We start from the raw sequence: 13,099 nt of genomic DNA, 5'->3' as shown, positions 1-13,099 counted from the left end.
ACTAAGTACTAATAAAAATGACGCAAGTAATACTACGTTGAGACGGCGAAGTTCCTCTAGGAACGTTAGTGCCATTGAAGAAGAAGAAGAAGATTTGTACGGAAGCAAATCGTAGAAGAAACAGACTGACTTTGTCAACAAGCTTAAGCCGGCGCCACACGATGCTACGAACAACCCCGAATATTAGACGCTCGATGGTTAAACGCATCGTGTAGTTGATGGACGAACTACGAGCCTCCAATGTCGAGCGTCGAATATTCGCGTTGGAAGGTAATCCGTTCGTTGTGGATTACTACATCATCAAGTGAGAGCTGAGTTGATCACCTATTGAAACCGTATTGCTGCATAATCATAATTACTTTTACACATTTTAGTTAATATTCGATTGAATTTGTTAGTTTTTCGATTATTAATTATCTGGAATTTTATACTTGCATTCACACTTCTAGCGATACGATTTTGTTCCACCAATCTAATACGATCTTGTCCATAACATAGAATGGCAGTATGATTAGAGGGATGCTGGTTTGACAGATGGATTATGACAGATTATCGCGCAATGTAAAAGAGCTGCACTGAAAGTGCAGTGAGTATATCGCATGCTATTAAAAGCCTGCATTGTAAAGGAAGCATTTCTAGTCCCGACAGAAATGTATCACACATTTATATCTATTACAACTGAAAACACTTAATTCATTTCAAAGACCAACATAAATGTAACGGTATGATCAGAGCACTGCGTAGTCATAGTCAACTGAGGATAGTCAGCTGACTAATTGATTGACTATATCCATAGTCAGTTAGTAATGACTTTTGGCTTCTTCACGCAGTTTCTCCGACTGAACAGTCAGTCGGGCGTTTAGTCGCTTCTCCCTCTACCGACTCGACTATATCATTTCATTTTTCCCAGTCAAATCGTCCTCATTACATTTTGAAGTGACTTCTAGATTCTTTTGTATCGTACACGAAAATTACTTACACGTATAAAATAACGTGCAATGTGTGCGCTATTTTGCACGCCTAATACTAACTTATACTAACGCAAGGACCTTTATAGCATACTTGATAAATGTCTAAGTTCGTTGGGTTGAGTTCACGATGGGTTGACAATAAACCGTCCTTTGATGGGGTAACTTCTTTTTCGCATCAGAAATTATGTTTTCCTTCCTCTTTATATGGACGTAAAAATAAGGTTGTGTACGCGGGTATGAATTAGTGTCAGGGGGAAATGGAAGTTTGGATTGAAGTCAGTTGAATGAAGAGGCAGATCTGTATTCTTTAGTCGAGTCATGATGTGAAATTAACTGATAATTTAAACCTATTTCAAATAGTTTTTATAATACGAGACAATAATAATCATATAACGAGCACAAGTGCCTATCACTATCTAGTCTTACAATCTAGGGTAGATAGGGCAATATGACCAGGCGGGGCGAAATGGATCACCCTTCGTTTGGGCTTGTTATTGAACCAATAACACTTAACACAATAAAACAATTGTGTTAGAAATACTCTTATTAAGTATCTCCGTGATAACCGTATTCAAATTCAATTGTTTTATAAAGTTATTGAAAAAAAATTTACACAAAATAAGCTCTGTACGTTTCATACAGAAATTTATGGCTCTGCTTTTATATCAATTCGTTTCATGTAAAAGATCAGTTCATTTTTGTTGAGCCTAAATGTACGGGGCGGAATGACCTGTAAATACAGCTGTCAAAATTTGTTAACATAGTTGAAAATAGATGTGGAATCATGGTGCGGAATTATACCAGAACATCCGATCGTAAAAAGTGGCCACAGACCAGCTTGAAAGCGATCATCGAGGCAGTGAATAATTGTACGTCAGTGCGACATGTAGCCTCAGTGCATTGTGCCCCGCGAGAAACAGTTAAACGTTATTTACGTTGTGCAGATATTTTGCAGCTCCAGCTTCTCGGATCATTTAGTAATGTTTTTACGACGGAGCAAGAGAACGATTTTGTAGATTATACTCTCTGTATGGAAGGACGGTTTACGGTTTTAAGACGAAAGAAATCCGGAAGCTGGTGTATAATTTGGTCGAAAGAAATGGTATTCCTCGCCCTTTCAATAGCCAAAAGCAATTAGCCGGAATAGATTGGCTCGCTGGTTTTCTAAAGCGTCACCCAAAACTCTCACTTCGGACACCAGAAGCAATCTCCGCCGTCAGGGCGCAAGGATTCAATCGCGTTGCAGTCGGGAAATTCTACAATTTACTGGATGACGCACAGAAAAAATTACAACATTTCACCAGGAGAGCAATTCAGCGTCGAAGAGACATCAGTAATTCTAGTAACTATCTTTTTTGCCACAGGAGAAGCAAGTGAACTAAAAATTATTATTGTCATTCAACAGGTGCAAACCAAAAATTCCAGCATCCTAGCAATGCGGGGAAAAAGGCAGATGAGCACTATAGCTTCATTGACCCTATCTACCCTAATGTACCAATTCTAGCTCCACGACATTAATCAGATATGTGAATAATTAACAACAGAATAACTGGTTCCACAATAATAATTTGTTCGAACAAAAAAAAAACACTCCCGTTAAGAAAACATAAATAAATCAATTTGCATTCAATCAATGAATCTTTTGTCAGCTGAGCTAAATTGTGAGAAGCTTATCGAGAAAAATAAAATAAAATGATTTAAAATAATAAAAAAGTGAACGAAAACATACTTATATCGCCATAGCTATTTCGCCGAACGTAGTCCATCGTTTTGTGTGACAATATCGAAGCAGTTACATGATCGTCCGTTTGTTGTTTAAATAATTTTCCCGTATGATTGTAATTATTACATATCAAAGTGGAGGGTTTGTTGTTACTAAAGTTATTATTAATAAGATTACTATTGTTATTGTTATTGCTACTGTCAAGATTACTGCTGCTGTTTGCGATGAGGTTTTGGGATTTTAACAGCAATACTGTATCTATAAATGAAATAAAAAGAAAAAAATCAACGATAATCAAAACATGATGGTAACATAAAATAATGCAATTGAATATAATACACAAGTATAAACAAACACACGCACACATGTTGATTTTAAAAAATAAAACAAAATTACTCACATGCATTTACATTAACAAGGTTTCGTTTAATTTATTTTTTATGTGTCATTCGGAGGATTATTGTTGGCCCTCAAAATATGCGCAATGCATTATTTTGGCAATAATTAGTATTAGAGTTTGTATGAGTAGTAACATATAATGTTCATGTTGACGGTTTGTTATTTCTTGTGGGTTAAAAATTCCATTTCGTAGAAGCAATATATTAGAATATGTTAAAGTTGCTCATTATGATTACGAAAACTCTATACAGGTGAACATATGTAATACAATTCAAAACACATCCAAATATACGCGAATAAACAAAAGACTCTAACTGCAATATAAAATGGGATTGTAGCATATTTCTACTGTAAGAGCAGTTATAAACAAACTAGAGCCTACTTTATCATTCAATTGTATTATGTTGAGCCACTGTAATACATTTACGACGATTGGTGCCGTTATTAGCTAAGTTAATTTATTTAATTTACAGTGGGGAACTGTGTTGAGACATTGGGTTTTGGACGACTGGTTAGAAACGCCACTCATTCTCGAATTAATTAAAAAAAACATGTAGATAAAGTATTCTCTTATGTATTATTAAAGCTAGTGGTGATGATTAGTGCATTATACGAGTTAATTATAATTCATGCAACTAAGTATATTTACTACTGTATTCTTTAACTAATATAGACGTGTGCTCACCTGTTGCATTAGTTTTTTGATTGCTACTAATATTGTTACCAGCTGTGGGTTGTTGCTGTTCTCGTAAAGGACTTTTGGCCGTCACAGAGGATATTAATGGGCTGTATAACTGGAAAGGGGAAAAATACGAATCAATAACTAAAGAAGGTAACACGAAACACTTCAATTAAACTTCTATGAATTTAGGGTAATTAAATCCCGCGACGCTGCTAGTGGACCCCTCCTGAACGTGCCGCAAGAAATTTAAGTTGACTCCCTTCGCACAAAATTGCTCGTGAAAACGTACTGATATGGTTGTGACTTCCACAATTGAAGTTATTTAGAAACGATCAATGGCAGCAGGGTCAGCTGAGACTAAACCCAAGCCGACAGTGGCATGACGCTGTCGTTAGTTGAACATAACAATTTCACTACTAAGCTTATTTTGAAAATCGTCCTGAACAGCATATAAAGTTTAAAGACGACCAAAGTATTAGGTTATCAAGTCTCTCGGTTAAACGTCATAGGAGCTTGGTTGAGCGGGTATCATCATCATATATTAGAAGGCACGAAGCCAGTTTCAATATGTTAAAATTTGAATGAAAATTTTTACATTTAATTAACATTATTTAATTACAGTGATTCGCGTCTAATTGGACATACCGAGCCACCACTCAGGGTCACTTTAGAGGGGATTGTGATATGTATTTGGACATATCAACAAATACAACACAATATAAAAAACAAGTTAAAATAGGAAAATCATTGAAAATCTAACAAATAACTAAATAACTCATAACAACTTAGAAAAGGTTGGTTAGGTTACGTTAGGTTGGGAACACTTCTAAAAACATATCGTATAGTAGAAACTTGCACAAAGGATGTTTACAGAAATGTCCAATTAAAGGCGAAAATGTCCAATTATTCGTGTCACATTACAGAGCTGTCCAATTAGCTAGACGTCGACTTAGAGGCGAGTCCCTGTATATCTGGTCATTTAACTCTTTGTGGTCGTTTGTCTGCTCTCAACCACCATACCTTTTTTACCGTTCTGGTCGTTTGTCTGCTCTCAGCCACCACAGCAAGAAACCATGCTTATCTTATATTTTACTCAACCAAGTATCAGTTTATGCTTTTCCTGAACGAAGCTTGTCGTTTAGTGAACCTGTTCACGGATCAAGACGGTGCTCCTAGGAGTAACATGTAACGGTACACGGTATCAAACAAAGCAGTCACCCACACAAGACAACGCACAGTGCGTAGAATGCATAGGAATGTGGGACAAAAATCATAGCAGCAGAATTTAGCCATTATAACACTTTGGTGTGATGGAAAATATTGTTCATAAGTATCAGATCTACTGTTTGCATAAATGTCTCATGTTATTTGAATAATCGCATAAGTGCCTCAAGCGACAAAATATTTGTTCATCTAAAGTGAAAAGTGCTGATCTTTTCGGATACACATTGCTGACATTAATTGCATCGATGGCAAAAATGTATCATATCCAACGGATAAAAAAAATAAAATTACGTATTAGTTATACTTCATAGGATTTACTCTTGGAGACTGTTCCCAAAGATTTCACATGAAGACGCGAATTATGAAATATTATTTTTATATAAAAACATCACATTAAAATACATTGTTAAATTAATATATTGTTTCTATAATTTCACAATCTTGAAAGAGATAAAATTTTTATAGAATTTATTATAGGGTTATTTTTAGTGATATTAAACTCAATGTCCACTGAAAAACAAATTTTCCTACGATCAAAAAGATTGAAAAGAAAAGATCGATTTTCACAATTTTTTGGGGAACAAAGAATCGATCCATGAAATCGGAAATCGGAGATGAAAAGATCGATCTTCCAAAGATCGATTCAAGATCGCCCAATCCTAGCTTCAACCGACCGACAAAATGTTCCACATTCTCTTCATTCAATGCGAACCTCACTGACATTTTTGAGCGATCCGAAGCCGATAGATTTATGTTGTCATTCCTATCATGACCTTTCGTTACAGATGATGAGCATTTGTTTTCTACAGATTTCGTACTTTGAACATTATTGTTGTCCACATTCATTTTACTTTGTTTCGCGGATCCGTTTGTTAATGATATGGAATTTAATTGCTTACGTAGGAGATCAACTTGGTTGTAGAATTCATCAGCATTTCGGTCGTACACATTCAAATTATCAATGGACGAGAATAGGCCCTGTCTAAGTTTTTGCAGGTCTTCATGTATAAGAGCTACTTTACTATTCGTTCTACAATAATCTGAGGCTGTGAATCATGCAAAATGTACACAATTTACTAGTTTTACGATATTGAACATTGAATTTAACGAAGATTATCCAATGATATGATCCTATACATGTTCTAAAACAATCTTGAAAGAGATAAAATTTTTATAGAATCTATTATAGGGTTATTTTTAGTGATATTAAACTCAATGTCCACTGAAAAACAAATTTTCCTACGATCAAAAAAAATTGAAAAGAAAAGATCGATTTTCACAATTTTTTGGGGAACAAAGAATCGATCCATGAAATCGGAAATCGGAGATGAAAAGATCGATCTTCCAAAGATCGATTCAAGATCGCCCAATCCTAGCTTCAACCGACCCAGGTGTTATTTAACTTTCTCCAATCGCCGCGATTTGTCCGCAGCGTTCTTGAATTGACTTCTGCGTCGCGCATACGACTTATGGCCAAGGTTTTTGGCCATTACTTGCAAGATTGAGAATTTCAAACACTCAATTTATTAAACCATGGGCCATATTGCACCCTTTATATCGGTTTGGCATGAAATGGCTGTATATATATGATATTTCCATAATAAGATTGTATTACAAGTTACCGCGTTATCGGATGGTTCGTATTGAACAGCCACGGATGTCTTGAACAAAAAAAAAATACATGAGTGACAATCTACTTATAGTTTACGGAAATAATTTGACTATGGCAGTATTAGTTCAGGTGTGTCTTACCATGTTAGAACTATCGTTCCCGTTTTGCGAGAGCGCCTGTTTAGTTGGATTGTTGACTGGCCTTGAGGAATTGACGCAAATTTCTGATGGAATGCTATTTAAACTGGAATTTGAACTGCATCGTGAATCTGCAGTAACCTTTGCCTGGAAGAATACATTTTCGAAAACCAATTAATTTGATAATGATTCTATAATTCGAGAAACACATGCGGTAGCGAGAGTCACACACATGTCAAGTTATGAAACGCAGAGTACGTATTGAAGTTCGAAATCCTTACCTGTTTCGCAGAGTTCTCGATGCTTTCAATGAGACTTTTCACGGACAGTCGGGAATCCTGCCGTTGGATGTTGGATTTCTGCTGCCTTCGAACTGCCATCTCTTGTTGAACTGTATTGAATATTGAGTTATGGGACTCTGTTGTTACAACTACTGTAAGTTACAAAAAAAAATCCAAATTTAAAAAATGTATAATTTTTTTTTCATTTATTTAACGTTTTTTCAACGCGGATGAAAATTCTTAGTTGTCATGGCCAAATCCCATCCCTTTGTGTGACATTTGCTCCGTGTTGAAAGTGTTAATTGAATTATTACACACAACCCGAAACCATACGTTTAAAGCGGACGAAAGGCCATCGCAAGCGTAAAGAAAACATAACTCACTATATTTTTAGTATTGTTAGTCCACTGTCCACTTTTTACCGATCATCTTTAGGTTTATGTATCGCATTTTTTTCTATTTGCGTATGTTGTTGATTCTTCCTACACTTGTACGACACTTTTCTGTGTCTTGAAATCTGTTCTTTCATAATCGAATATAGATAGATCTCCATATTTCTTATATCTTCTTTTAAATGATACATTTTCGTACAATACTTGTTCATTTTCTTTGTGGTTTAAGTTATTCAGACTAGTGCTAGTACTTAGTCGGTTTGAACGATATTTTTTGAATCTCGATAGGTTCGATGCCTTAGTTATGCCATCTATATCTGGTACTATCAAGTCGTCCGAACTTTTAACAGGAAATAATGAACCGTAACTCCGTTGATCTTTATGGCATTCTCTTAAATCTGAAATACTTTTCGATGCAAATAATGGTGTCGGTTTAACCACTTTGAAACTGTGATCAGCACTCGTACAGTCGTTACTTCTTGCAATGGCAATAGGACGAAACGCTGGTATTTTCGAACGATTATTCATCGTTTGTGTTCCCGGTGAATGTGGTAACGGTGTGTTTTTTCCTGATCTGTGCCTTTGAATAGCGTTAATCGATTCGACTTCATATGAGCTACGATCACTGTTGCGCAAACGTGTGTCAAAATGTTCCACATTCTCTTCATTCAATGCGAACCTCACTGACATTTTTGAGCGATCCGAAGCCGATAGATTTATGTTGTCATTCCTATCATGACCTTTCGTTACAGATGATGAGCATTTGTTTTCTACAGATTTCGTACTTTGAACATTATTGTTGTCCACATTCATTTTACTTTGTTTCGCGGATCCGTTTGTTAATGATATGGAATTTAATTGCTTACGTAGGAGATCAACTTGGTTGTAGAATTCATCAGCATTTCGGTCGTACACATTCAAATTATCAATGGACGAGAATAGGCCCTGTCTAAGTTTTTGCAGGTCTTCATGTATAAGAGCTACTTTACTATTCGTTCTACAATAATCTGAGGCTGTGAATCATGCAAAATGTACACAATTTACTAGTTTTACGATATTGAACATTGAATTTAACGAAGATTATCCAATGATATGATCCTATACATGTTCTAAAACACAAAAAAACACATGGGTATGGAAAAATCGACAATGAAGTAATGAGAATTACGATACATCAATGCCACGGTAATACAGTAACGTCTCGATTATATTACGCTCAAGAAAAACTTTCGCGTGATATGTTCGAAACAGGTTTTGTCCGTTCCGTGAAGATTGTTTTCTGTTGATATTATTCGATCACATATTTCGGAGTTGTATGTCGCTGAACTGGGTGCGATATATCACGCACTAGGGATCATTGAAACATTGCCCATCGACCATTGTTTTATTTTTTCAGATAGTCTCAGCTCAATAAAGGCAATCCGCTCAATGAAAGTTAATAAACGCTCATTGTTCAGTCTGGGAACAAAGACTAAGTTGTGGTGGACTGTATATTCGGGAACTTCTGAGCTCGGGACCAATTGGCTGAACGGGTGGAGCTCTCGTCGGGGATCGTAATCGGATGCGGGTTGATTCGTTGGATCGGAAGCCTTGAGAAAGGCTGAATACTCTTTCGGAATGGTTGCAGAGAAGAAAGATTGCGAAAAACTTTAGCTCTAATACGTATATTTCTTTCTTCTTCTGCAACTTGTGGTTTATTCTTTGATTTATTCGGCTGCTGCTTCTTCTTCCTATGTTGGTTCCTCCGATGTTGTCGTCGCGGCGGTCGGTGTGATTGTGGTGATTTTCGGGCAGCGCACCTCGCTTTTATAGCGAGCGCGAATTGCGTTGTTGTCAATTTTCTCTGCTCTGCTGCGCAATTTCTTCGTTGGTGAGGTGGCATACGACGTTCGTAGGCGTGGCATACGACGGGGGTTTTTCGCTTCCGTTGGGACGGAACACTCATCTTATTTCCTTAAATGAATAAGACAACTACCTTCGTATTGCTTTATGGCGACAAAAAAATGTTAATGCGTGCTTTCTTCACTACAGTCTTCAGATATGATCCATTCAAGTTCACTTATGTTACCGAGTAAAATTTTAAAACCCCTGGTAGAGATGGCCATTGAATCTGACATTCATTCTACATACACCAGTGACATTAAATCGCAGTACTTGGCATATTAGAAGTCGCATATAATTGAACCAAAATCATATACAATGTCGATCAAAGGATACATTATGTACATTTAGAATCGTATAAAATGCGAAAACCACTGTTTTATTTATCACTACAGATTAAGTCTTAATTCGGTGTAACAAATATCGGTTTTATGATCGTTAAGTCGATGTATACAAAATCATATATGCATATCAGCCTGATGCAGTATTAATTTACTGCCTAGTCTAGAGATTTGAAAAAAAAAGACGGGTGGGTAATGTCGGGGACATAACCGGAGTGACGTAGGACTATACAAAGGGGACAGCTTTTGTTAAATATATATTTTAAATATATTGTTTTATTTTCTTCTCCTACGTGAATACCTACCTATCTACCTGAAAAATGGATTAGTTTACTGTTTACTCTTTATGAATATGTTGATGGTTCTGAAAAGAACCTTTGGTGTTGTGTTTTTGTTATCACTCGATATTCCCATCTTGTTCGGTTAAACCTTCCTGGTTAGCTATTGCGTTTGCCACTCGCCACAGCTTTCACAGTTGGAAAATTTCTTCCCATCCAGCTTGTGACATGTTGTTCAGTAAATTACATTTAATACGACGTGTCGGAGAAACACTTTGCCACTCACTGAAACTAATTGTTGCCTTGATGAGCGCCGAACCGAAGCTGCTCTGTTCTTGATGCGGGTTTTCTGATTGTCGTGAGTAGCTTTGCAAGCCAACTCGAGCACTCCGACGGCCGAAACTCTATAATCGTTGTTAGGTATACTGGTGCTCCGGCACCAATCCGTTCGGCCTAGTTACCCTTGCGGAGCAATCAGTGAATGCGACCAACAGGGAACTGGAGACCTGCACGGTTCGAGTGAGAATTTGCCTTTCCCTTAACTTGTCCTCCTTTGTTACGTCCACAATGCCGATTTACGGGTTTACGGTTTGAAAGAAAATAAGATATTTTTTTGGGGTCCGCGTGTTTTATACTCTAGCGGTACACGCTCACAGGATAGAGACAAATCTGCAGACTCAGCCAGAGGGGCGAGTCCAACGAGACGAACAAATGAGCGTTAAAAGGGAGCGATGGCAAAAAAATACATTCATTACGATTTGTTCGCTCGTTGGATTCACATGCAGGTGGTGGCTAGGTGGACTGGTGCACTGGTACTAACGCGCTCGGCCTAGCTACCCTTGCGGGGAACTCCAGATCAACACGGTTCGAGCGGGATTTTGCCTTTCCTTTCACTTTTCCTCCTTTACCATGTCCAGACATGGCTGTTTGGGTTGGTTTGTTGATGTGTTGTGATGCGAACCGATGTGGTGTACGGTTTGAATGAGAATGATCGTTACGGCAGCGCAGCGGGGATTTTTAAGCTGACTGGCTGGCTCGAGAATTACACATGTGTGAGACTGCGACCAATGCTTCGTTCATTTTTTCTTTTTCCTTTACAATCGTGCTTCATTCTTTTTCGTTGCAGCTCTGGTTGCCCGGTTTGGTCGGTACGATTTGAGGAGCACAAAATGGACCAATCAAAAATGGGCACATAGTGCATTTTGACAATGTTTGATATTTCACATTTATTCAATTATTTATCTCAAGAAAAATGAAATGTTATTCATAATGATAGAAGCGTAGATATATTTCCTATCAATTGATGCAAAAACCTTTGCGATCTATTGAGAAATGCTCGAGTTATAAGCGTTCTAAATCTTGCATTTTTTCCTACTTGTTCAGTGCCTAGATTTCCATTTCACCCCCTATATCTTCCGGTTAGACGTAGTCCTACGTCAAAAAACAAAAATTTTCTTCTTCATATTTCTGATGTTTAAGCAGTGCACCCGTGGCCGAGTGGTTAGCGTATCACATTATCACGCCGGGTGCTCGGGTTCGATTTCCGTTCTGACCAGGGGATTTTTCGTCAGAGAAATTTCCTTCGACCTGCACTGTGGTCACGCGTATTCTAGAGCTTGCTCCTCGGAATACTTTCAAGGCCTGTTATTTGGCTTAAGAAATCTCAACTAAGTATTAATAAATGACGCTAGTTAATGCACACTTTCAGACGGCAAACGTTCCACAGGGAACGTTAACGCCATTCAAGAATATATCCTAGAAAAGACTTTTCGAGATTCCCATTATTTACCGAGCTATAACCATTTCAGTGATGCAGTGTACAGCTATAACAATTAACTTCAAACGCTTTTTTCTCAAAACTAGTTTTTTCAAACCGGCGAATTTATATGAATACAACCAGTATGTATTTCTCTATCGTATAAACCAATAAAACATTATAATTCTTCAATCTTACTATTTTTTAAAAATCGGGAACGTAAAAAACACCTTTAAAACAATTCTTTTCACTTCAAACGATCGCCATTTTGTCAAAAAACATGTTTTTGACTTATCCAAGGTTCATGCGATAGCGGAATCTTTACTGATTCAGAATCTGTTCGATTTTTTTGGTTCAGATAACCAGAATGGCTGAAATCGTGTACGCCATGGCACAACTTTTTTTTAACCTTCTCACTTCATTAGCTTGTAACTCTTCCAATTACGAACAATTTTTCTTTTCGTTTAATTTTTGTTTTATTGTTAAAAGATAAACAAGTTAATAATGGTATAATGGATAGTAAAAATATTCTTTATTTAATTTTTTCGGAGTTCGAAAAACCTTCAGAAATTCGCGCCTCTATACTACAGTACCCCCTGAATCATGCAGTATTGCGAAAAATTGTATTACCCCAGCAAACAATAAAACGTACAACTTTTCCACATTTTTTTTTTCATATGATACTGGCAATGCAGCCAAAAAAACCACGAACACAGTGATCCCACTGAGCAACAGGTCCGATGCCCTTGCCCCAGGGAACGACGAAAGTGCACAGCAAGAAACTGTTCAACCAAAGCCCGCTCTGATTTACCTGCGTCAAGTAGTAACAAAAAACGCGATTGACCTAGTTAAAAAAAGCTATCGGCAGCAACAATTTTCTGTGCCGCAATGTGCTACGCGGAAATATAAGTGAGTTGAAAGTGCAGTGCAACACTCTTGACGATTACCGCAAAATCGTCAACGCGTTAGAAAAAGAAAAAACATTATATTAGGCTGTCAAAAAAGTCCTGCGGTATTTTTTTGAATTTTCATTTGTTCATAAAATTAGTTACAATCATCTGTTTTAAGTCAAATATGCGCCGTTTTGTTCGATGATTTGTTCCCAACGAGATGCCAACTTCATAATACCCCTGTTATAGAAGCTCGCTTCCTTATTGAGCTTGAGCTTGAGCCGTGATTGACCTGAACCAACCAAATTGCACAAAGAACACACAGAATGACGCTTGGGACTAGCAAATCATTCTCGTTGTGCAATTTTCGGTGATTCGAGCTTTCAATGATCAATAACGACGCCGGCCACGTCCTTACAGTCACCAGGGGAAGGGTAGGAATGTTAGTATGATATTCGCCGCCCGAAGGCCAGAAGGATCGCCTCTATAGCGTGGTTCCCTAGCGTTTATCATGGAAGGGATAGTTTGTTAG

At 37.4% G+C, this 13,099-nt stretch overlaps 1 protein-coding gene across 14 annotated transcripts in view; it reads right to left on the bottom strand.

The window, feature by feature from the left end:
- Positions 1-13,099, bottom strand: part of LOC129780194 (cytospin-A) — a 139,818-nt gene that overhangs the window by 5,383 nt on the left and 121,336 nt on the right. For 7 of the 14 annotated variants that reach the window (XM_055788207.1, XM_055788201.1, XM_055788206.1 and 4 more), the window contains 5 exons: positions 7,030-7,181; positions 6,752-6,895; positions 6,622-6,660; positions 3,779-3,887; positions 2,701-2,952 (listed from right to left, as the gene is read on the bottom strand). In XM_055788207.1, coding sequence (XP_055644182.1) covers positions 2,701-2,952; positions 3,779-3,887; positions 6,622-6,660; positions 6,752-6,895; positions 7,030-7,181 — 696 coding nt within the window. Of the gene's footprint in view, positions 1-2,700; positions 2,953-3,094; positions 3,259-3,778; positions 3,888-6,621; positions 6,661-6,751; positions 6,896-7,029; positions 7,182-7,412; positions 8,435-13,099 lie in introns of those variants that run through there. The other 7 variants (XR_008743861.1, XM_055788202.1, XR_008743862.1 and 4 more) reach the window with 7 other exon arrangements.

This window comes from Toxorhynchites rutilus, chromosome 3, assembly GCF_029784135.1.
Source record: "Toxorhynchites rutilus septentrionalis strain SRP chromosome 3, ASM2978413v1, whole genome shotgun sequence".
In the NCBI taxonomy this organism is placed as follows: Eukaryota; Metazoa; Arthropoda; class Insecta; order Diptera; family Culicidae; genus Toxorhynchites; species Toxorhynchites rutilus.
The sequence above is the reverse complement of the archived record's forward strand: the minus strand, read 5'-3'. Positions and strand labels throughout refer to the sequence as shown.